At 31.3% G+C, this 19,834-nt stretch overlaps 2 protein-coding genes across 2 annotated transcripts; one reads left to right on the top strand and one right to left on the bottom strand.

Moving 5' to 3' along the window:
• The first annotated feature begins 7,215 nt into the window (after window positions 1–7,215).
• LOC123890382 lies at window positions 7,216–7,959 on the top strand. The gene has a single exon (XM_045939980.1). The coding sequence runs from the start codon at window positions 7,315–7,317 to the stop codon at window positions 7,717–7,719; it is 405 nt and encodes a 134-aa protein (XP_045795936.1). The 5' UTR covers window positions 7,216–7,314; the 3' UTR covers window positions 7,720–7,959.
• Window positions 7,960–14,018: 6,059 nt separating this feature from the next.
• LOC123890383 (heme-binding-like protein At3g10130, chloroplastic) lies at window positions 14,019–17,394 on the bottom strand. The gene is made up of 8 exons (XM_045939982.1): window positions 17,029–17,394; window positions 16,861–16,947; window positions 16,682–16,752; window positions 16,048–16,149; window positions 15,806–15,910; window positions 15,208–15,343; window positions 14,454–14,563; window positions 14,019–14,365 (listed from the first exon to the last, which is right to left on the bottom strand). Exons 1-8 carry the CDS (start codon window positions 17,231–17,233, stop codon window positions 14,291–14,293), a joined length of 891 nt encoding a protein of 296 aa, XP_045795938.1. The 5' UTR covers window positions 17,234–17,394; the 3' UTR covers window positions 14,019–14,290.
• Window positions 17,395–19,834: the final 2,440 nt, after the last annotated feature.

The raw sequence follows: 19,834 nt of genomic DNA on the forward strand, positions 1-19,834 counted from the left end.
AATATCAATCTTGGAAGTGGTTGTTAGCAGAAAAGAAAACCCTCCGTGTTTATTATATGAGTTGGGTGTTGATTCATTGGATTGCATAGCTAAAATAAAGAATTATCTTCGCAATTGTACACACAAAATTAATCGTTAGGGAAAAAACTAGTATGTTAATTTCTTTTTTTGTTAATATGTTATTAGTATGAAATTTTCAATAATGTTGTTTAGCAATGATAAAAATTCATCAAAGAATTGTAGAGCACAAGAAGAGAAAAATGAACCTAGCTCTATTACTTGAATCTGATAAGTGCTATTCAGTGGTACCGTCAAACCAATGAGAGCCACAATTTGGTCCTTAATTCATACCTTCAATTGAAGTGGCATAGAAGTTAACCTTGGTTAACATTTTTGGTCTATTTTGCATGCGTATAACCTAATAAAGTGACATGTTTTTATGACTTTCAACTTGCATTGCATATGATGGTGAAAACCATTAAATAGTTTCTAGATATTATTGAAAGTGGAGAACTAAGTATAATAGTAATTTCCATTTCAGTACATGAAGTTCAAAATGCATAACAAAGAATATTAGAATGTTTCCTCTTTGATAAGGATAGTTTACATGTAGAACAACAGCAAAAAGACACAATGAGAACAAAGTCATGCTTTACTGCACATGCAAAACCGTCCCACTTCGCATCCCAAAAAGCAAAACCTTCCAATTTTATTTTATTTTATACTAGAAAATGAAAACATTAAATTGGTCGTTATTTTAATGTTTTAATTTCAAAAATATTCAATTAGGCAAAATGTGGATTAAACTATCCATTTTAAACTAGTGTGCATTTGATCTTCTAAAAATTAAGGATTAGATAAGATAATTTTAGTTATACTATGTTTGATTTTAAACTTATTCTTATTACTGGACAAACTTATCAAGGTCAAAAGACTAGACAAAAACTAAATTTTTTTATCCTTATTACTGAACCGCGCGCGACAACTTTTTATCATATGTACAACTTGTTTAAAGTATCAAAACAACATTTTGTTCACCAAAAATCGTATAAGATAAAACTTGTTTAATACATTAAATTTTATTATATACATATTATTTTGGCGTTCTGTTCAATACATACATTTTACACAGATAAAAAGACTCGTAGTGATAATCATGTCAAAACATGGATTAACGCGGTGATATTTTTGCAATTGATCAAGTCAATGTCATGACACATTTTAAGTCGGTTATCTATAACAATATATAAAGGGGATAGGGGAGTTTGGGCTGGATTTTTTTTGGTCCATTTTGCCCTTAACTTCCTTTATGGTTTTTTAATTATTCCATAATTGCCCTTAACTTCCTCTCTTTTTTTTTTTTATGGTTTTTTCATCTATATCTATTCTATACTATAATGTATAAAAAGAATACATGAGTTTTGAGGTAGAATTTTCATAATACCAACATTACCCTTGCTTTTTTTTAGTAGCAACAAAAATCTTTTATTAACAAACTCATCTATAACAATATATAAAGGGGATAGGAGAGTTTGGGCTTGATTTTTTTTGGTCCATTTTGCCCTTAACTTCCTTTATGGTTTTTTAATTATTTCATAATTGCCCTTAACTTCCTCTCTTTTTTTTTATGGTTTTTTCATCTATATCTATTTTATACTATAATATATAAAAAGAATACATGAGTTTTGGGGTAGAATTTTCATAATACTAACATTACCCTTGCTTTTTTTTAATAGCAACAAAAATCTTTTATTAACAAACTCACCATAACATAAGGCGTATCTTTTTTTTTTGGTACATAAGTTAGACACAGACAGGCGCGTTCCGCGCCTGCATGGCCCGCTAGTAAATATAATTGGTTTGAAATATCTTGCAATTAGGTTGATGTTGCGAAACATTTTAAGTCGATTAAAATATATTGTATTATTTTATATCATATATGTTGTTATTTCTCATTCACATTGGATGATTAAAAAAAAGTTATGTTTGTCAGACACACTAAAAACCATCTCGCAACCCAAATCACCCTCCAAGAACCAGACACTCATTAATTTAACAGTTAACACCCTCTAAAAAAATAATTCAATTAATAAAAACAATTTTATTTACATATTAAAAATGATTTTTAAATTTATTTTATTTTTTATAACTAATAATAGTTGTTGTGGGAGGCTGTCAAGTGTCGGAGCTCCGCCACCAATTATCATGGATTCATAAGAACTCCACCGACCGCTAATAGTCGGTCGTCCGCCATGAGCCCCACCAATAATGGGTGTCAAAATGAGTGTGTATTTTTTTTTTAACACAAATGAGTGTGTATTTAATAAGTGTAAGTGTAACTTATAAGTACTATTAAAAAGATACATGCACCTATTGCTCCGGTCCTAGATAATAAGTAATAACCCTCTCAAGTTTCAAGTAAGTACTAGCTTATTTCTTTTGAAATAAAATAATGAAAAATAAAATAATAATAATAATAATAATATGACGATTATGCTACCATCATGGCGTACAAATATGTACTTGATATAATTATTTTTTGTAAACCAAATGTATCATCCGCACGCAACTGCAGAGACTAATCCTCTCGAAATAACTGAGATCCATTTAAGGGATTGACTTTTTTCGACAAATGCTTCTCCATACGCACCTGATATAATTTACTATAGTAATTTTTATTTTTTTGACAATAATTTTTTATGAAAAGATCTATTCAGTTAATATCGTTTTCTAGCCGGCTAATGCAGTAAGTCAACAAATAATCATTGCCAAAAGAATAATGTACCCAAAAAAAATAAAATTAAAGTGGGGCAAGAAAGAAAGTGGGGGCATTAAGAGAAAGGAAAAAAGGTGCACTCATCAGTCTGACGTAACTAATTAGTACTCCATCTCATATTCTAATTTTTATTAGAGCACAAACCAATAAAATTAAAGATTAAATATATTATTAATATTATCTATGTGTATATGCAGTGGCGGAGCTAGCCCGAAAAATTGGGGCGGGCCGCTACAAATATAAATTGAATATGCAAAAGAAATTACCAAAAAAAAGACATATCATATTGAGAGTCTGTCTAGTATGGATATCTCAAAAATAGTCAAAAGGTGGACCATTAACATGTTTATTAAATAAATTTTAAAAATATATTATGAAATATATTTTATGTCAAATGTGTAAACTTCATACTTTTTAATTAGTTTTTGTATTTATGTTTATAATATTATATGCATCCCTCTAACAAAAATTTAAATTTTTTTAACAAAAGATTGATCAAACATGAATTTTTATGCACAAACTCTATTTTAAATAAAAATTTGAGTACTTTTTTCTCCAAAAAAAATATACTTGAATACTTCGACATCTATAAATTATTAAACAATAAAACATTAGAAGGGATGCTTAAAAAAATAAATTAAAAAGTATATTTGAATCATTTGAATTCTAGGACGTAAACTTAGCGGGGGTTTGAAACCCCCGCAAACTGCAAACATGTTAAAGAATACTGGATTGTATGGTTTGAATCCCCCGCAAAACAAAATATAACAAACTACACAGACTATTTAGCGGGGATTTATAACCACAACTAAATAGTATAAAATTAAAAATTCTGGGGCAGGCCATGGTCCTGTCCAGCCCATGAAGGGCTCCACCCCTGTGTATATGTAAAAACAAGTATTTGTTATAGAATCTCTAAAATAATAGACCTCAGTTATTAAAATTATCGTCTGCAGTTTCTTATAATTTTTTATATATAGTAATTTAATGTAATATCTCTCTTTTTTTTTATTTTATTGTGATTGGATATACACATCTTCTTTTTCATTTTTTTCACATTTCTATGAATTAATTGGTTCACCTATATCATTGGTAGGGTTTGTAAGATTGCTACTGTTCAAAAAAGAATGAATAAAAAAGCAGCATGTTGTATCAATGGTAAATTTTAATTGTATTCAATTGCTAACAATCATTGTTAACAGGGGTGGAAACTTCGTACAAATATTACGCTAAAGAAAAAAATCGTTTCTTAAAAAGCGTGGATTCATCTGCCTTCAATTGTATTGGTCTCAAATCTTGATATGCTTTAGAGTGGTGTAGCATATAAGCAAATAAATAAACTAATGCTATAAAAATTACTCAATCTGTTCTAAAATATAAGTTACTTTGGCCAAATTACACAAATTAAGAAATGTAATTAATGTTGTATGAAAAAGAGAAATTATGAGTTAATTTACAAAATTATCCTTCATTAATGATATAGAAAAAATAAATTGAAGAATTGAATGAAGAGATAGTAATAAATGGTGAAGGGTATAATAGAAAAACTAACATTAAATAATTTATTGATAATATAAAGTGACTTATAATTTGATACAAATTTTTTTCTCAAAATGACGACTTACATTTTGGAACGGAGAGAGTAAAAATCAACTGGTGTGCAAAGCAAATTTTTTTCTCAAAATGACGACTTACAAATTTTTTTCTCAAAATGACGACTTACATTTTCATTGCTTTCAATTAATGAAAGCCTCCTCACGTTACGCTGCTTTTGCAAAGCAAAAAAATCTATTTGTGATTTGGGCAGTTATGATTTCATCAAGTTCTTGATAACAATTTAGTCCACAAAAATATTTTTAATGCTCCTATCAACAACGGATCGCTAGACCGTACCACATTTTGGGGTTACACCTCTAAGCCGATTTTCTGAAGTGCTTTGTTGTCTCATTCCGTTGAGTTAATGTACGTTAATTTTTAACATAACTTAAGATATAAATTATTTTCTACTTCTCTTTATACATTTCCAAAGATAATCAAAATATAAGTTGTTTTCAGCTTATAACATAGCTCATAAAAATGACTTATGACATAACTTAAGATATAAGTTGTTTTTAACTTACTTTAATAAATTCTCAAAGATAACTTATATATGTGATGAAAAATCATTCAATTTTTTTTAAGATAATCAAATAAGTTAAATTGTTTTCGTATAAGTTAACTTTGAGAATTTATGAAACTGTTATGCATAAAACTCAAATTTTAATTAAAGAGGATAAAAGATATAGTAGAGAACTCATAATAGTGGATCGGTGAAACCGTGGAAGGATGTTCCAAACTGGAGGTCGGAATCCGAGCATTGGAGACCAACCATGAAAAAAGAGGGGTACTTGCAGAAAACATTCTAACGCCCAAGTCAGTATAAACTTCATGTGGAGGCGGATGTTAAATTAATATATATGCTTTGTGAGGTTGTGAAGAAATTTATATATATTAATCAATGATTGTGATGTGACCTTGAACCGATAGATGTGATATTGGACTTGACCCAACTTATAAATCCAATCCATAACTGAAACTAAGCTGAAAATTGTTTTCATAAGCGCACTCCACAACATATTGCAAAACTTACATTAAGTAGAATTCAAATAATTCAATTTGAACAATTGTTTTCCTACCTCCACTAATAACATTCAAAAGAAGTTTAATCAATTACATTACAAAGCTAGCACAAAACATGCGTGTTGACAACATCAACTATCACTAAGCCCTTTCTTTTCACCAAGCACTCACTCCTTCAATAAGAATTTTATCTTCTTTGCATTTCAATTTAGTGTGCACTTTTAATTTTATAACTCTCAAGAAACTACCAATAGCAAAGCTTCAATCTATAATTTTGAAATTGATGTTTTGCCATCAAACTTTAAGTGTTAAAATACAATTTGCACTCCACCCAATTGCAACTTTTTAAAGCTTGGCAATGACTAAATTAACTCGTTTTGAATTTTCTCAATTGGACCACCACTGTCCTATTAAATCTTTATACTATATATTGAAGGATGAATTGATGGAATAGGTAGAGATTACGACACTTTTAATATGTATCAAGTGGTCTTCAATTCCAAGTATGTTTCCAAACAAAAAACTTAAAAAGCACAAAGCAACTTTTGTGAAGAGTATTTCATATTTGCTACATGCAACATAACCACACACAATAGGAGCCATTCATTAATATCAACAAAGAAGATAAAGGGAGGATATTGCTTGAATTTCTTATTTAAAACGAGGATTAATCTAAGAGTTATATAAAGAGTGCAACACTAAATGGTAGTCAAATTAGTAGGCATTGCTCTATGTACATTCAACAGGACAAAGTGCATCAATCTAAAACCAAAAATACTTCTAACATTGTAATATGACAAAGAGACAATTGCCATCCCAAACTAACATATAATTAAAATTTCTCATGTCGAACTCAAATCATGGTGTCCAATCTAATAATATTGATATTTGTCAGCTAAGCTAGATCTTTCGAATGAATAAGATAAAATTTTAATGTGGTCCAAAAAATAATCAAATAAAAAATTACACATTGAAAAATACATATATATGTTAAGCATTAGCCATAAAAACTATTTTTGAAAATTTTAGATTTTTAATATATTTTAAATTTATATTTAAATACATATTGTATGTTAACATACCATATTAACAATAGTGATATAAAATAGATTAAGAGAAAAAAACTAGAATTTCAATAAAATATCATTGCATATCATAAAATAAGAATTACAATAAAATTTATAATAATAGACTATAGACTACTAACCTATAAAATCCAATACTTAAAGTACTATTATTTAACAATATGGTGCAAAACAGAGGACAACATTTCATTCTCTACAACCTTAATTAATATGTTTTAATGGGATGGTGTAGGAAATGAATATTTTCATTTCTTTTAAGTGTTGTGTACTCTAAGCATAAACCATATTCTCATCCTCTTACTATTTTTTTTGTTACAAAGACATATGTTCTTATTAATTTATTATACTATATATCTATATAAATGCTTTAAAAGCTACTAATACAAGTTGGCATTTCTAGAGATCAAATTAAATAATACTTATGTAGAAATGTATCCCTTATAAGGAAAGACAAAGTATCAAATAGTCAATGTGGCATAAGATTTAGTCAACACAACAAAATCTTTGTAGTGCACACAAGTAGTCAACCACTTGAGCTTTTAAGGGTCCTACACCATCCAACATGTTCTTACTAAGACAATGATAGATTCCGGCCATAACCCACTTACCTTACTTGATTCACCTCACAACCAATCCACACTTCAAAAAATGACAAAAATAAGGTCTTTTGGTAATATTTGAAACACCATAAGGGCATTTTCAATAACCAAGTGGTTTATATATTGCACTAAGCATTGCTTCAATTCACTCACATCATTCAAGCAATTGTTTATGTACCAAATAAACTAACTAGCATATCTTTACTTTTAAGCAAACCCACTAAAGAAATATAAAATGGGAAATTGCTTGATGTTGCAACAAATTAATGTGGTGAAGATGATGAAAACTGATGTGAAAGTTCTTGAATACAAAACATCTATGAAAGTTGAAGAGGCAAAGGATTTGCCTCTTCCATCACCACCATCATCATCATCATCATCACCAAAAGGGATCAAGAAGGTGAGGTTTGCTGATCCAGAAGTTCAAGATGTACAGAAAAGTAGTGTGGTTAGGATTAAGCTTGTTATTAGTAAGCAAAAATTGCAAGATATGTTGGAGAATGGAGGGATTTCAGTTGAGAAGATGTTATCTCTTGCTCATGGTGAAAAGGGAATAGATGGTGATGATTTGTGTAGAAAGAGTGATGATGTTGATCAAGGTTGGAAACCAGTATTGAAAAGCATACCTGAAGTAATCTAGCAATAGATTTTAAGTTCTAATTCTGTTTTAGCTTTATTATATTGCTTAGGCCTTAGAGTTTTCCTTTTTCAAACATGTCCTATACAGTAGTGTAATAATAACTAAGATGTAATATAAATAGAGAGGATATGAAAGAAATCTTCACTCTCCAAAGAAATCTTCACTCTTCCAAAGAAACACTCGGATCACATTATATTTTGATTGGCACAATACATTGAAGTGTTGTGCGCGTTCTCATTATTTGAAGTGTACGTGTAACTCTAAGTCTAACTAATGCTTCAAAAGCGTTATTAGAGTCACACAAAAACTACACGAGAGCTTCTTTTGCCTGACATATTATTAAGATAACACCCAACTAGACAAGCGTTATGGTTAAACATGTGTTATATGATGTGTCGTTTAGGTAACACTTGCTCAAGTATGGATCGTATCGAATCCAAAGGAATGTTTTTTAAAATAATTTATCTCAGATCGTATGCACATAAATAAATTCAGTTCGCTTATATATAAACTTTTCATAGAAGATAATTTCATAACAGGAAAAAATTTCATAGTAGCAAAGAGTTCATCACTTGGTTTCATGTGTGCTTCATGTAATCGATGAATTTGAACTTGCTCATGACTTTCATCATCAATAATATCCTCATTATCAACAATATACTTTTCTTAAGCAACAATATCCTTTTCCATCTCATAACGGATGCTCCGATACATCATCATCAAAAATACGATCAGGTGAAACATTATAATTTGAAATAATATGCACATCATCTGAATCTCATAAAATAATAGAATACGGGAGAAATCAAAATACATGAGAAATAAAAAAAAATCATAGAATACAAGTCACTAGGTTTGGTCTAGTGGTGAGGGTTTGGATAATATGCATGAGGTCATGGGTTCGATCCTCTACTTCATTGTAAACAAAAAAATAAATAATAGAATACTCAAAGTTTTCACCAGGTTTGGACTTGACTTAACAAACTACATATTAGGTCAGTTAAACTGCAACCGACTTAAGAAGTTCAAGTTTTAGAAAGCAATGGTGACACGCGCAACCAACTTAAGAAGATTGTTTCTTAAGTCGGCTATATTTACACGATTTAACTCTGGCTTAAATGTAGTTTTGCCCCCCCTGTTTTGATTAAATCGGAATTTTACCCCCCCTGTTTTAAAAGGAGGACTTTTACCCCCCATGTTTTATAATTTTTTGGATTTTGGCCCCCCTAAAATTCTGCTTTCGAGTCACAACTTCAAAGCTTCGCACACAACTCAATTTGAATCAATAATTCACCAAACGGATATCGAAATGACCGGAATCGAGTTATCTTTCCACAGAATCAAATCCCACTAAATTTGGAGTTACAAAGAGAGATTAATTACCGTTTTAGTGAAGGTATGTCCCCCAAATATTCTACACAAAATCTGCTTTCGAGTCACAACTTCAAAACCTCGCACAGAATTCCATTTCGATCCATAATTCACCAAACTGGTACCGAAATGACCGAAATCGAGTTAGTTTTCCACAGAATCAAACTTCACTAAATTCGGAGTTACAGAAAGAGATTAATTATCATTTTAGTGAAGGTTTGTCCAAATCAATTAATGTATGGAACTACTACTGGTATTTTTATCATGTCTCTCACCGTGTAGCTCATTTTTCAATAGTATTTACATTTCCGGAAAGCTAACGAAATTACTCTTGTTGTCATTTAAATTTCGTCAATTTTGGAGTTACGATGTGTTTGGTAGACGATGTTGATTTTGAAGGTCATAAGTAGATTTCTGCAAAATTAGTAATTGGACAGACCTTCACTAAAACTGTAATTAATCTCTCTTTGTAACTCCAAATTTAGTGGGGTTTGATCCTGTGGAAAGATAACTCGATTATGGTCATTTAGGTATCCATTTGGTGAATTATTGATCCAAATTGAGTTGTGTGCGAAACTTTGAAGTTGTGACTCGAAAGCAAATTTTGTGCAGAATTTTGGGGGACATACCTTCACTAAAACGGTAATTAATCTCTTTTTGTAACTCGAAATTTAGTGGGGTTTGATTCTGTGGAAATATAACTCGATTACGGTCATTTAGATATCCGTTTAGTGAATTATTGATCCAAATTGAGTTGTGTGCGAAGCTTTGAAGTTGTGACTTGAAAGCAGAATTTTAGGGGGGGCAAAATCCAAAAAATTATAAAACAGGGGGGTAAAAGTCGCGTTTTAAAACAGGGGGGGTAAAATTCTGATTTAATCAAAACAGGGGGGTCAAAACTGCATTTAAGCCTAACTTAAGAAGATTGTTTCTTAAGTCGGCTATATTTACACGATTTAACTCCCTATAAAATCAGTAAAATCATTTAAATTCGCATGTTTTTACCTAAAGATTCAAAAAACTTTTTTTTGATCAATTTAAAAGTTAAATTTTATCATATTAGTAATATACACAATATCATTATCTAAAGAGACACTTAATTTTTTATAATAGTATATGTTAATAATTATAAGAGTAACAATTATTTACACTTGTGACTGTTTTTTATAACAATATACTCTCTGTTCTTTTCTATAAGCAAAAATTCATAGATGGATAATTGATTATATGGTCTATATTATAGACCAAGTACATCAATTATTCAAAGATGGCTTAATTAGTAAAATGGTCCCTTAAAGACATTTTTGGTTTCATATTGGTCCCTTAAAGAAAAAAATGTCTGAATAGGTCCCTTAAAGACATATTCGTTAATCAGTTTGGTCCTATTTAGACCTCTTTTTAGGGACCAAACTGATTAACGGAGATGTCTTTAAGGGACCTATTTGGACTTTTTTTTCTTTAAGGGACCTATTTGGACCTTTTTTTTCTTTAAGGGACCAATCTGAAACCAAAAACGTCTTTAAGGGACCATTTTACTAATTAAGCCTTCAAAGATCCTAATAAGAGAATTTTTGCTTATAAAAGGGGACGGAGGAACAGAGAGAATACATTAAGAGTTAGAGAAATAATAATTTTTAGTACTCTTGTGGTCCCAATAATGTCTCATAAAAAGAATAGATAAAAAGAAGCGATAAACAAAATGAATAAGTAATTATATTTTGATAAATAATATAATATTGCAAAATTTTATGTGATTATTTAAATATAATTTTTTTTTGTAGATAGATGAAATGATGTCCGACCTAGTAATTTCGACATTTCTGCGGGTTGAATTGGGATTTGTGGACATTTAAATATAATAAGTTATTTGATATTGAGTAGAAATAAAATAAAACTAGGGTTCAGCTGCCTTCAGAAACACATTGATCACGTGCGCCTTGTTCTGTAAGAAACCTTGAAACAATTCTTCAATCAAATCTTCGAAAGATTGAGTAGAAAATAAAAACGCTAGCTGGCGCGCAGTTCAGACATACAGGTGTTGTTCCAATGTGTACGCACATCTGTCTCAACACTTGGTGTACGCACATATGTCTCAACACTTAGCTAAAAGATGTTTTTGCAAAATGTAGCAAACATACAAAAAGTCAACAGAAATATTATTGCTTTATTTGTCATTGAATTCAACAACTAAAATTGCTCAAAAAATCATTGACAACCAAAATAATGAATTGCCAAAACTAGATGGCTAAAAATGAAATTCAACCAAGAAAAAAAGAGAGTGATGATAAAAGAACAGTGAAACCAAAGTTGGTTTAAGTTGCGAGGAACTTTGTCCTCTTTAAGTAAAATCTTGATTTTACGTTTTGTTACTCGATAAAATAGGTGTTGAATGACAAATATATCCTTTAGGAGTAGAATATCCTTCTAGCTCGTGATAGACTGATACGTGAGGTAAGACATATCACTCTCACAATATTCATCTGGATAACACATGTGAGGTAGGAGAGGCCTTGGGGACCATGCAAGACTTGAACGATCACCTGAGTGTGTTCAATTTTAATATGAATGTTCAGTCGAGTGTCCAACTATGTTCGGAATAGTTAGTTGGGTGTTCAACTCTAACATGAATGGTCGCCGGTTGGCTAAGTGTTCAACATTGACATGAATGGTTGGCTCGATTAGGATGGTCATCTGAGCCTGGTTCCGGTTGAATCAGTCTTCAACCCACAAACCCTGTAAAGGTGTAGGTATATTTGTCTACAACATAGGTGTGTTGTACCAGTCGAAGTCACAATTCAATGTAACTTCTAGTTAAGCTAAGTTCTAGACAAAACAAAGTGCATGCTTGACAAATATTATTAGAATTCAATAATTTAAACTTTCATTAACTTCGTGATGTGAATAATACAATGAGTTCAATAGAAATCACGTTTTGAAGTCATTTCATAAGCTTATTATTAGCCACAACACTTTAGGTAAAGTGTGCATTCACAAGAATCTTTCAAATGCTAATGCAACTTCCCCAATAAAAAATAATAATGGATTAAGTATGATTATGTTTGCCTTTCACACTCGGGTTGATGGAGTGTAATGTTTGCCTTTCACACTCGGGTTAATGGAGTGTAATTATGCTAATCTTACTGCTATTGCAAGAGGTCAATTTCCAATTATTACCAGTGGTACTCTATACATAACTTTGATGAGCCAGGTCAACCTCTAGTACAACGTCTATATTTTTTTGGGTAAAGCAAAGTTATTCTCCGTGTGTAACTGCGAAGACTAAACTCCAGGTGTTTTCCTATACACATCTATTGAAAATCAAATCCAGGACCAAATGGTTAAGGAGCTCAAGTACTTACCACTTGTGTCACAACACTAGGTTGGTAGTACAATATTTTTTGAAAGAGTATTTGATATGCATGTTAATTAAGATATAATCTCATCGTGAAAAAGTAGAAGATGAAATCGACATGAAAAAGAAGAAAAGAGATGGGTGGGTAAGGTTAATGAGCCATCTATTTTGACATAGTCTAACTCTAACTTACACTGTTTTTTAGATAAATTATTATTAGAGGATAAAAAGTAAGATACACTTTCCCTTAACTCATTTACTTTGTGAAAATATTTTTTATTTTCTAAATATTTTTGTTAGTTTTATTTGTTAACAATGAAAAAGGAGACTCTTGAAATGAACGTATAATTGTCTTAATATTTTCATAACCAATGGAAATGTTAAAAGAGCTATTTCTATTATCTCTTGAAATGCATTATCACTAGTTAACATTTTTTCCTTCTCTCCATCACAATGACTCAAAAGTCTTTACTTCGGAGTTAAACTCTAGATTATAGAACCCTTTTCGCTTGAGAACTAGAGGGTAACACCAAAAGTCTTTTTTCTTCTTGTTAACGAGCAAAATTAACACGTGTTTTAGGAAAGGAAAATAGAAAAACCATGGCAACCTGCTCAACTCCTAAAATTACAAATCATCAATTCTTAATTTCTATTTATTTATTTATTTTTCTATTGAGCTAGTGGCCAACATATACTCAACACACAAGAGAAGGAGAAAGTGTGGAGACTCAAATTTTAGTGCTTATTGCTTCTGTATGTTGTTTTGTTGGGTTTTAGACTTCTTTTTTTCTTTTTCTTTTTTGTAATAAACTCATTATTATTTTTGTTTTGATCTAGTTCTGTTGGGATATGCTTTATTTGTAATGGGCATTTGTTAGTAAGTTTTCATGGCAATGACATCAAAAAACATGTTACAAGTCAATATGCTGTTTCCATGTGGTGATGGAGGAAGTGCTAAATGCTAATGGTAGCTATGGTAGTACTGCTGCCATCTTCCCCGGTGGCATGTTGAGGAGAGTAAAAATTTGATTGGTATTTGGAAGAAATAGGGAGTGAGATGCAGAAATGTTTCACAGCCTATAGTTACCGATTGAGAACAACCGTGGTTGCATCTTCGACGAGATTGAGTACACTCCACTCCTGGGAGGACTTTACTGAAAAAATTTAAAGAGTGTGTAAATGGTGTATCGGTAGACCAATAGAAAGTAGTCTAGCGTATTATTTCTCTTACCTTTTTTCCCAATTAGTTACTTTCTGGTTTCCCCTTCCCAGATATTTCCACATACTTTGGTGTAAGACCAGTCTCATTCAGATTCAGCTATGCATCAGTAAATTCTTTGGAGAAAAAGTAATTTCCATATCACACTTTCACAATGCTAGACTTACACGCACATTAATTTTTCAATATGCCAACAAACCAACATCACATTAGCATGGAATTGAACTCATATCCCTTAAGCAAGGTATCAAGTTCGAGTCTTGTGAATGAAAAAATGTGGTTAGGAGGCGAGACCCCCACTAAAAGTGGTCATCCGGGTTCTTTGGCGGAAATTAGTCATACTTCGCACCATTAACATGGTTACCAACAAAAAATATATATATATTTACTTGCACAGTTGCACATTATTTCCAAACTCTATACATGCACAAACACATCTGTCTACATACATATATAAACATCAATATTCGGTACAAAACCTATTTACAAAAAAGACGCATCAATGATGAGTACACAATATTTTGTATTGGAGTCTGATCATTGGTAATGAACAGGTAACATTTGCAACTTATAGTGAAATGATGAAAATTCAGAAGTACCTCAACACTGTATATTGGCAAATATTGGTCCTACTTATTTTTCCACTCCACCTCCAATGCAATCTCATTACGGCGTTGGAATGGAAGAGAAAATGGGGGATTATACTGAAACAAAATAAAAGTGTAACTAACAATTGAAAAAGAAAGCGATTGATGAGAAAGCCTAACCCCAAGATTGTGTTAAGAATCTAACCTGTGCAACTTCTACTGCAGTTCCCTCTTTAAGTTTGAACTGTCCATCATTTTTCAGAGCTTCTCTTAGTTTCAGTTCGCGCCGCTTAACTTCTTCATCATTCACAAAACCTGATACAGTACAAAGGAAAGAAAAGTACTCAATATTTGATTTAGGACTTCAAATGAAAGTTGGGTAAATATTTTATCTGAAAAGTGTGTATTTGATTTAGGACTTCAAATGAAATTTGAGTAAATACTTTATCCAGTTATAAATGAATATTTAGAGGTGCCGAATTGAGTCCTTTATAATTTTTGGTATGCAAAAAATGAGCCACACCAGTGCCGCGAAAAAAAGAGAGGAACATATCCAAATGTGCGCACGCACTCACAGAAAGACTCGCTGAATCATGTGGGACCACACACCCACACACAGAAATACTAGCAATACATCATAATTGGATGAAACTCATGTGGGACTCGCTGAATCATGCAGGTCGCATTTCCTGTTTGGAGGTTCCCGCATGAATTACACTCAATAAGAGAGAATGTTGAAAAAAATGTGTTGCTAACATTTCTCTACCTACATATATACATGTGAATGGAATAAACCGAAATGGTGCTATCTGTGCTTTCCCCAGTAGTTAAATATTCAGTTATAATTCCTTTAAAATCTTAATCTAATACAATGCACTAAATAACCAACGACAGAGAAAAATGAAATTAAATTGAATTTGTATACAAACTATATACGAAGCATCAAGGCAATAGCACACCTGAAAAGGCAACTACAGCAACTATTTTTCTAGACACCTCTCTAATTGTCACAGAGGAATCTTTAGGCAGTGGCAAGTTATCACCGTACTTTGAAGGCAAGACAAAAGACATTTTCCATTGATCTTGACCTCCCGTCTGAGATAACATCATCAATAAATTAGAACATCATAAAACAAACATATATTTAAGAAATATTCCAGAAGATATATAATGACATGTAATTGGGATAGATATGGTTGATTCCTAAGGTGAAGAACAGTATCAACTTATCCAAACTGCAAACCAATCTCTGACTTCAGAGCTTGAACTTTATATATTACTGACCCCTATTTAAAGAACCTATGAATTCAAAAAACAAAGGCTTCTCAGGTTCAAGGTAGTCATAAATTGTCAGGTTGACAAGATATTCCAGGGTAGTTTAGGCTGTTTAGTCACTAGATGAGTTTAATTTAATTGAATCTGGATTTGAGAAGTTTGGTTTATAACATTCTGAATAAGTTAGGTGCAATTATTTTAATGCCATTATTGGTATTTGGTAATAAGTAAATACTGTAGCTGAGATATTTAACAAAAATCCATGGAAAAGAATCACAATACCTTTGTTGTTAACACAGGAGTTGTCATATCCATTTTAACCCCATCAGATTGATTCTTACTGGTAATAACGGGTGTAGTCATCTCCATTTTCTCCTTCGTTGTATTCTACCATCAAAACAACAGAACACATCTATAACTTCTCCCAAAATAGAAAGGGGAAACCAAGAGATGCAGCGACCAAAAGCAACCCAGTAAAATTTCAAAATGCACGAATGTGACTCAGTTCTAAAATGTATTACTACCTTACCAAAAAGGTACTCGGCAAGGGCATTAAATGACTGAGAAGCACCGCTGAAATCAAACCCACTCTTCCCTTGCATTGTAGTCTCTGCTACAAAGTAAGGCTGCAAAGATAATCAAGTCAAGGTGAGTGTGATTGATAGAAACAAACCAGTATTATTTCAAAAAATGGAAATGAATTCCCTATAGACTACAGAACAACGGCGCAAATTTGCGGGTCTGCCCACCTCTCAATGCCAAAAGGCCCTAAATAAATCACTTAAGTAACAAGATGATCCCCCGTCTAATCTCTCTTCTCAATTTATAGATACACATCCATTAACTATTAAGAAACTATCCATAAAGGTGTTACCTATCGGTATCGGACACATTCATAAAACCAGATGGTTTTTTCTGTGATTACAAAGCACTTGCCGCTTCAATTTCCCTAATCACACAAGTGTGATGTCTAATTTTGCTTATATACGGACGCTTTTGTTCCACAACACGTGTGTGATCCCAAATTTCCCTAATATTGTTGTCGAAATTGAAACATAAACAACATTGTTTTCACTTGTGTGATTTCAAAACAAAACAAACTGAACTATAAACTCGATATCATCAGAATTAATTAATTAATCATGTAAAATAAAATACCTCAATTTCCCTAATCTCATACTGATCCTTTCTAGTTAGAACTTTGAACTTGACAGTCTCAAGGTCCGGAACTACAACGAAGATCAAGCACCGAAACAATTAAATTACTAATATGCAAACAAATTTTAAAAAATCTATAACACTAATGTGAATTTGTTGAATAATTGAGAAACAAGCACCTGTCATCAACGCCTCTTCGAGTGTTTGGCTTTCAAATCTTTTCGGAAACAAATATTTTGCAGTCTCGGTAGCCACATCGGCAACAACTGCATCACATAATAAATAATAAATCAAAAGAGTGAAAAAAAGATTCAATAGATAAGTTTTATAATAATAGTAACATTTACGTCGCTGGGAGAGAGAGGTGGATTGAGAAGCGAGAGCGAAAATGAGTGAAATTCGAGCTTCGAAAGCGGATATGGTTTTTCGCTGGGTGTTTAATCTGTTGCCGGAAGATGCGGAATTGGTGATAGAGAGAATTTTGTTGTTAGGTTTTCCATGAAATGAGGTCGATTGAAGAGAAAGAGAAGGGTTGCAAAGAGGAATTATCATGTTTACTTTGGGAATTGAATTGAATTTGATTTTTGTTCAATATTAGTACAAACAAACTGAATATTCTTCTGTGGCCGGCTTTTGAATTTCTGTTTGATTTTGCTCTGCGTGTTTCTCGTGGTTATGGTTTTCCCGGCACAGTATTTATATAGCTCCTATTTTAGATATTTTTTGGACTACAATTTGAGGAAGAGTTATATAGGCACAATATTATTTGGACACATAAGGTCCATTTACCTCAGTGTTTTTTAGTGCTTATGCAAACAGCTTATGCAATATAAATTAAGTTTTATGCTATTTTATAAATTTAGATTAGTGAAAACTGTAATTTTATAAGCTATTTTATCATAAACTACCTTGACAAACTTATAATAATATATAAAAATTGCATGAGTTGTTTGCATAAGCTCTAAATAAAAGGGGAAAAAGTCGGGTCAAACGATACCTAATTCAAATTCAAAAATTTAAAACAAAAATAACATAATTACAACAATCTATATCATTTTATTTCTTTTCTCTTTAATTTTTGTTTATTTTGTAAGTGTGTCTAACACATCTTATTTATATTTATGCCTATCAAAGAATTTTCCTTACAATTTAGTGTCACTCTACAAAACAACATTATTATTATTATTTTGTCAAGTAGCTTAGTAGCTAGAAATTTCACATTTATAGTGGATAAGTAGATGACCGGGTTCGAACCCCAACCTCCTACATATATAATATAATGTTTTGACAATTTAGTTAAATTTACGTGACACAACATCATTATTTTTAATCAAAGACTAATAATAATTTTTATGTACATGTCATCTACATGCAAATATAAAAAAAAAAACTAATTACAATGCCAATAAAACTATCTCTCAAATTTTTAATGTTGTTGCTTCCTTGAAATTCAACTAGTAATTTTTCTCGTGAGATAAACGGGATATACATACATCAATACAAATAGAGAAAAAAAAATTGTTAGAAAATTCCTAGTCATAATAAAAATAAATACTTTATTTCAAAACACTATTCTTTTTTTCTATCTAAGATGGATGATTTAAAGTCAATTTTGTGAGACTTATTTGAGTTTATCTACTGAAATTTCGTAAACTATTTGAAAGAACTTATGAAAATAGTTTGACAATTTTCATAGTTTTTTTCAACTTATTTTCATATGTTCTCTAATATTGTACCGGGCCATGAACCAGTGTGTGATTTGTTAAGACCCAATACGAAAAAGCCCAATGGGAGCATCTAAAGGAGAAGCGTGAAAACAATCATGAAAAACACATGATAGGCATGATCCACCATGACTTGGAGAAGAAGGAAGAAACTTGGAGAAGAAGGAAGAAGCTTGGAGAAGAAGGAAAAGTAACCGCCCACTACCCATGAATTCCTCTCCAAGCAAGGCGGTTATCAAGCAACAAGAAGAAGATATTTTGTCTATAAATAGGATCTTCTTCAAGAGAATAAGGAGGACTCTCATTCTGAAAAACCACCATACTTTCATTCTTGTAAAGAGACAACTCTTTAATTCTTGTAGAGAGAATCAATTTTATCTCTGATCATACTTGTATCAATTATCAATCCTGAATAATACAAACCCCCTATGTTCTTCACCAGAACAAGATCGGATTCTGATACTTTCATTCTTGTAAAAGGACTCTCATTCTGAAAAACCACCATACTTTCATTCTTGTAAAGAGACAACTCTTTAATTCTTGTAGAGAGAATCAATTTTATCTCTGATCATACTTGTATCAATTATCAATCCTGAATAATACAAACCCCCTATGTTCTTCACCAGAACAAGATCGGATTCTGACTTATAAAACTCCCAGGGTTGTTGGGATTGAACTGAGTGTAATCACACCATTTATTTTACATATATAATTAATGAGTCAGGATCCGTTGACACCAACTAGTTTGACACCAAATGTTACACCTCTCAATAACGTTTTAACCGATATAAATTTTATAAAATCCACCGTTGGATTGAAAGTTTACATCATATAGATCATTTGTGTAAAATTTCAAATAAATCCAAAATCATTTGATATGTTATTGAGATACATCAAAATTAACGGTTTTTGTATTTTTTTAAATACCGTTAATCTTTATGTGTCTCAATAGCATATCAAATGATTTTGGATTTGTCTGAAATTTTACACAAATGATCTATATGATGTAAACTTTCAATCCAACGGTGGATTTTATAAAATTTATATCGGTTAAAACGTTATTGAGAGGTGTAACATTTGGTGTCAAACAAGTTGGTGTCAACGGATCCTGACTCATAATTAATATATAATTAGTGTCCATGCGAACTAAGCTAAATTCAATTACTAGTATAAAAATAACTTATATAAGCTTATACATATTTTCTCTAAAAAAAATACTTATACATTTATAAACACTTATTTTTTGAAGGAACATTTATAAACACTTATTAATTATAAGAAACACTTAAAAAAATAACTACCAAAAATTGGAGAGTGTACCAAAAAAATAAAATAAAAAATAACCACCAAAATTTAAAATAGAAGACAAATTTTGCAAAATGATAAAAATAAAACACCAAAATTGCAATTAACTCTATTTTTTAAGTTT

Source organism: Trifolium pratense, linkage group LG6, assembly GCF_020283565.1.
Source record: "Trifolium pratense cultivar HEN17-A07 linkage group LG6, ARS_RC_1.1, whole genome shotgun sequence".
NCBI lineage: Eukaryota > Viridiplantae > Streptophyta > Magnoliopsida > Fabales > Fabaceae > Trifolium > Trifolium pratense.

Excerpts from the sequence above, each read along its gene's own strand:
- LOC123890382 (XM_045939980.1), top strand. The coding sequence starts at position 7,315 with ATGGGAAATTGCTTGATGTTGCAACAAATTAATGTGGTGAAGATGATG.
- LOC123890383 (XM_045939982.1), bottom strand. The coding sequence starts at position 17,233 with ATGATAATTCCTCTTTGCAACCCTTCTCTTTCTCTTCAATCGACCTCA. Across the intron at positions 15,344-15,805 it reads CTCCTGTGTTAACAACAAAG|ACGGGAGGTCAAGATCAATG; the intron begins GTATTGTGATTC and ends ATGTTATCTCAG. Across the intron at positions 14,564-15,207 it reads TGCTGTAGTTGCCTTTTCAG|GTTTTGTGAATGATGAAGAA; the intron begins GTGTGCTATTGC and ends GTACTGTATCAG.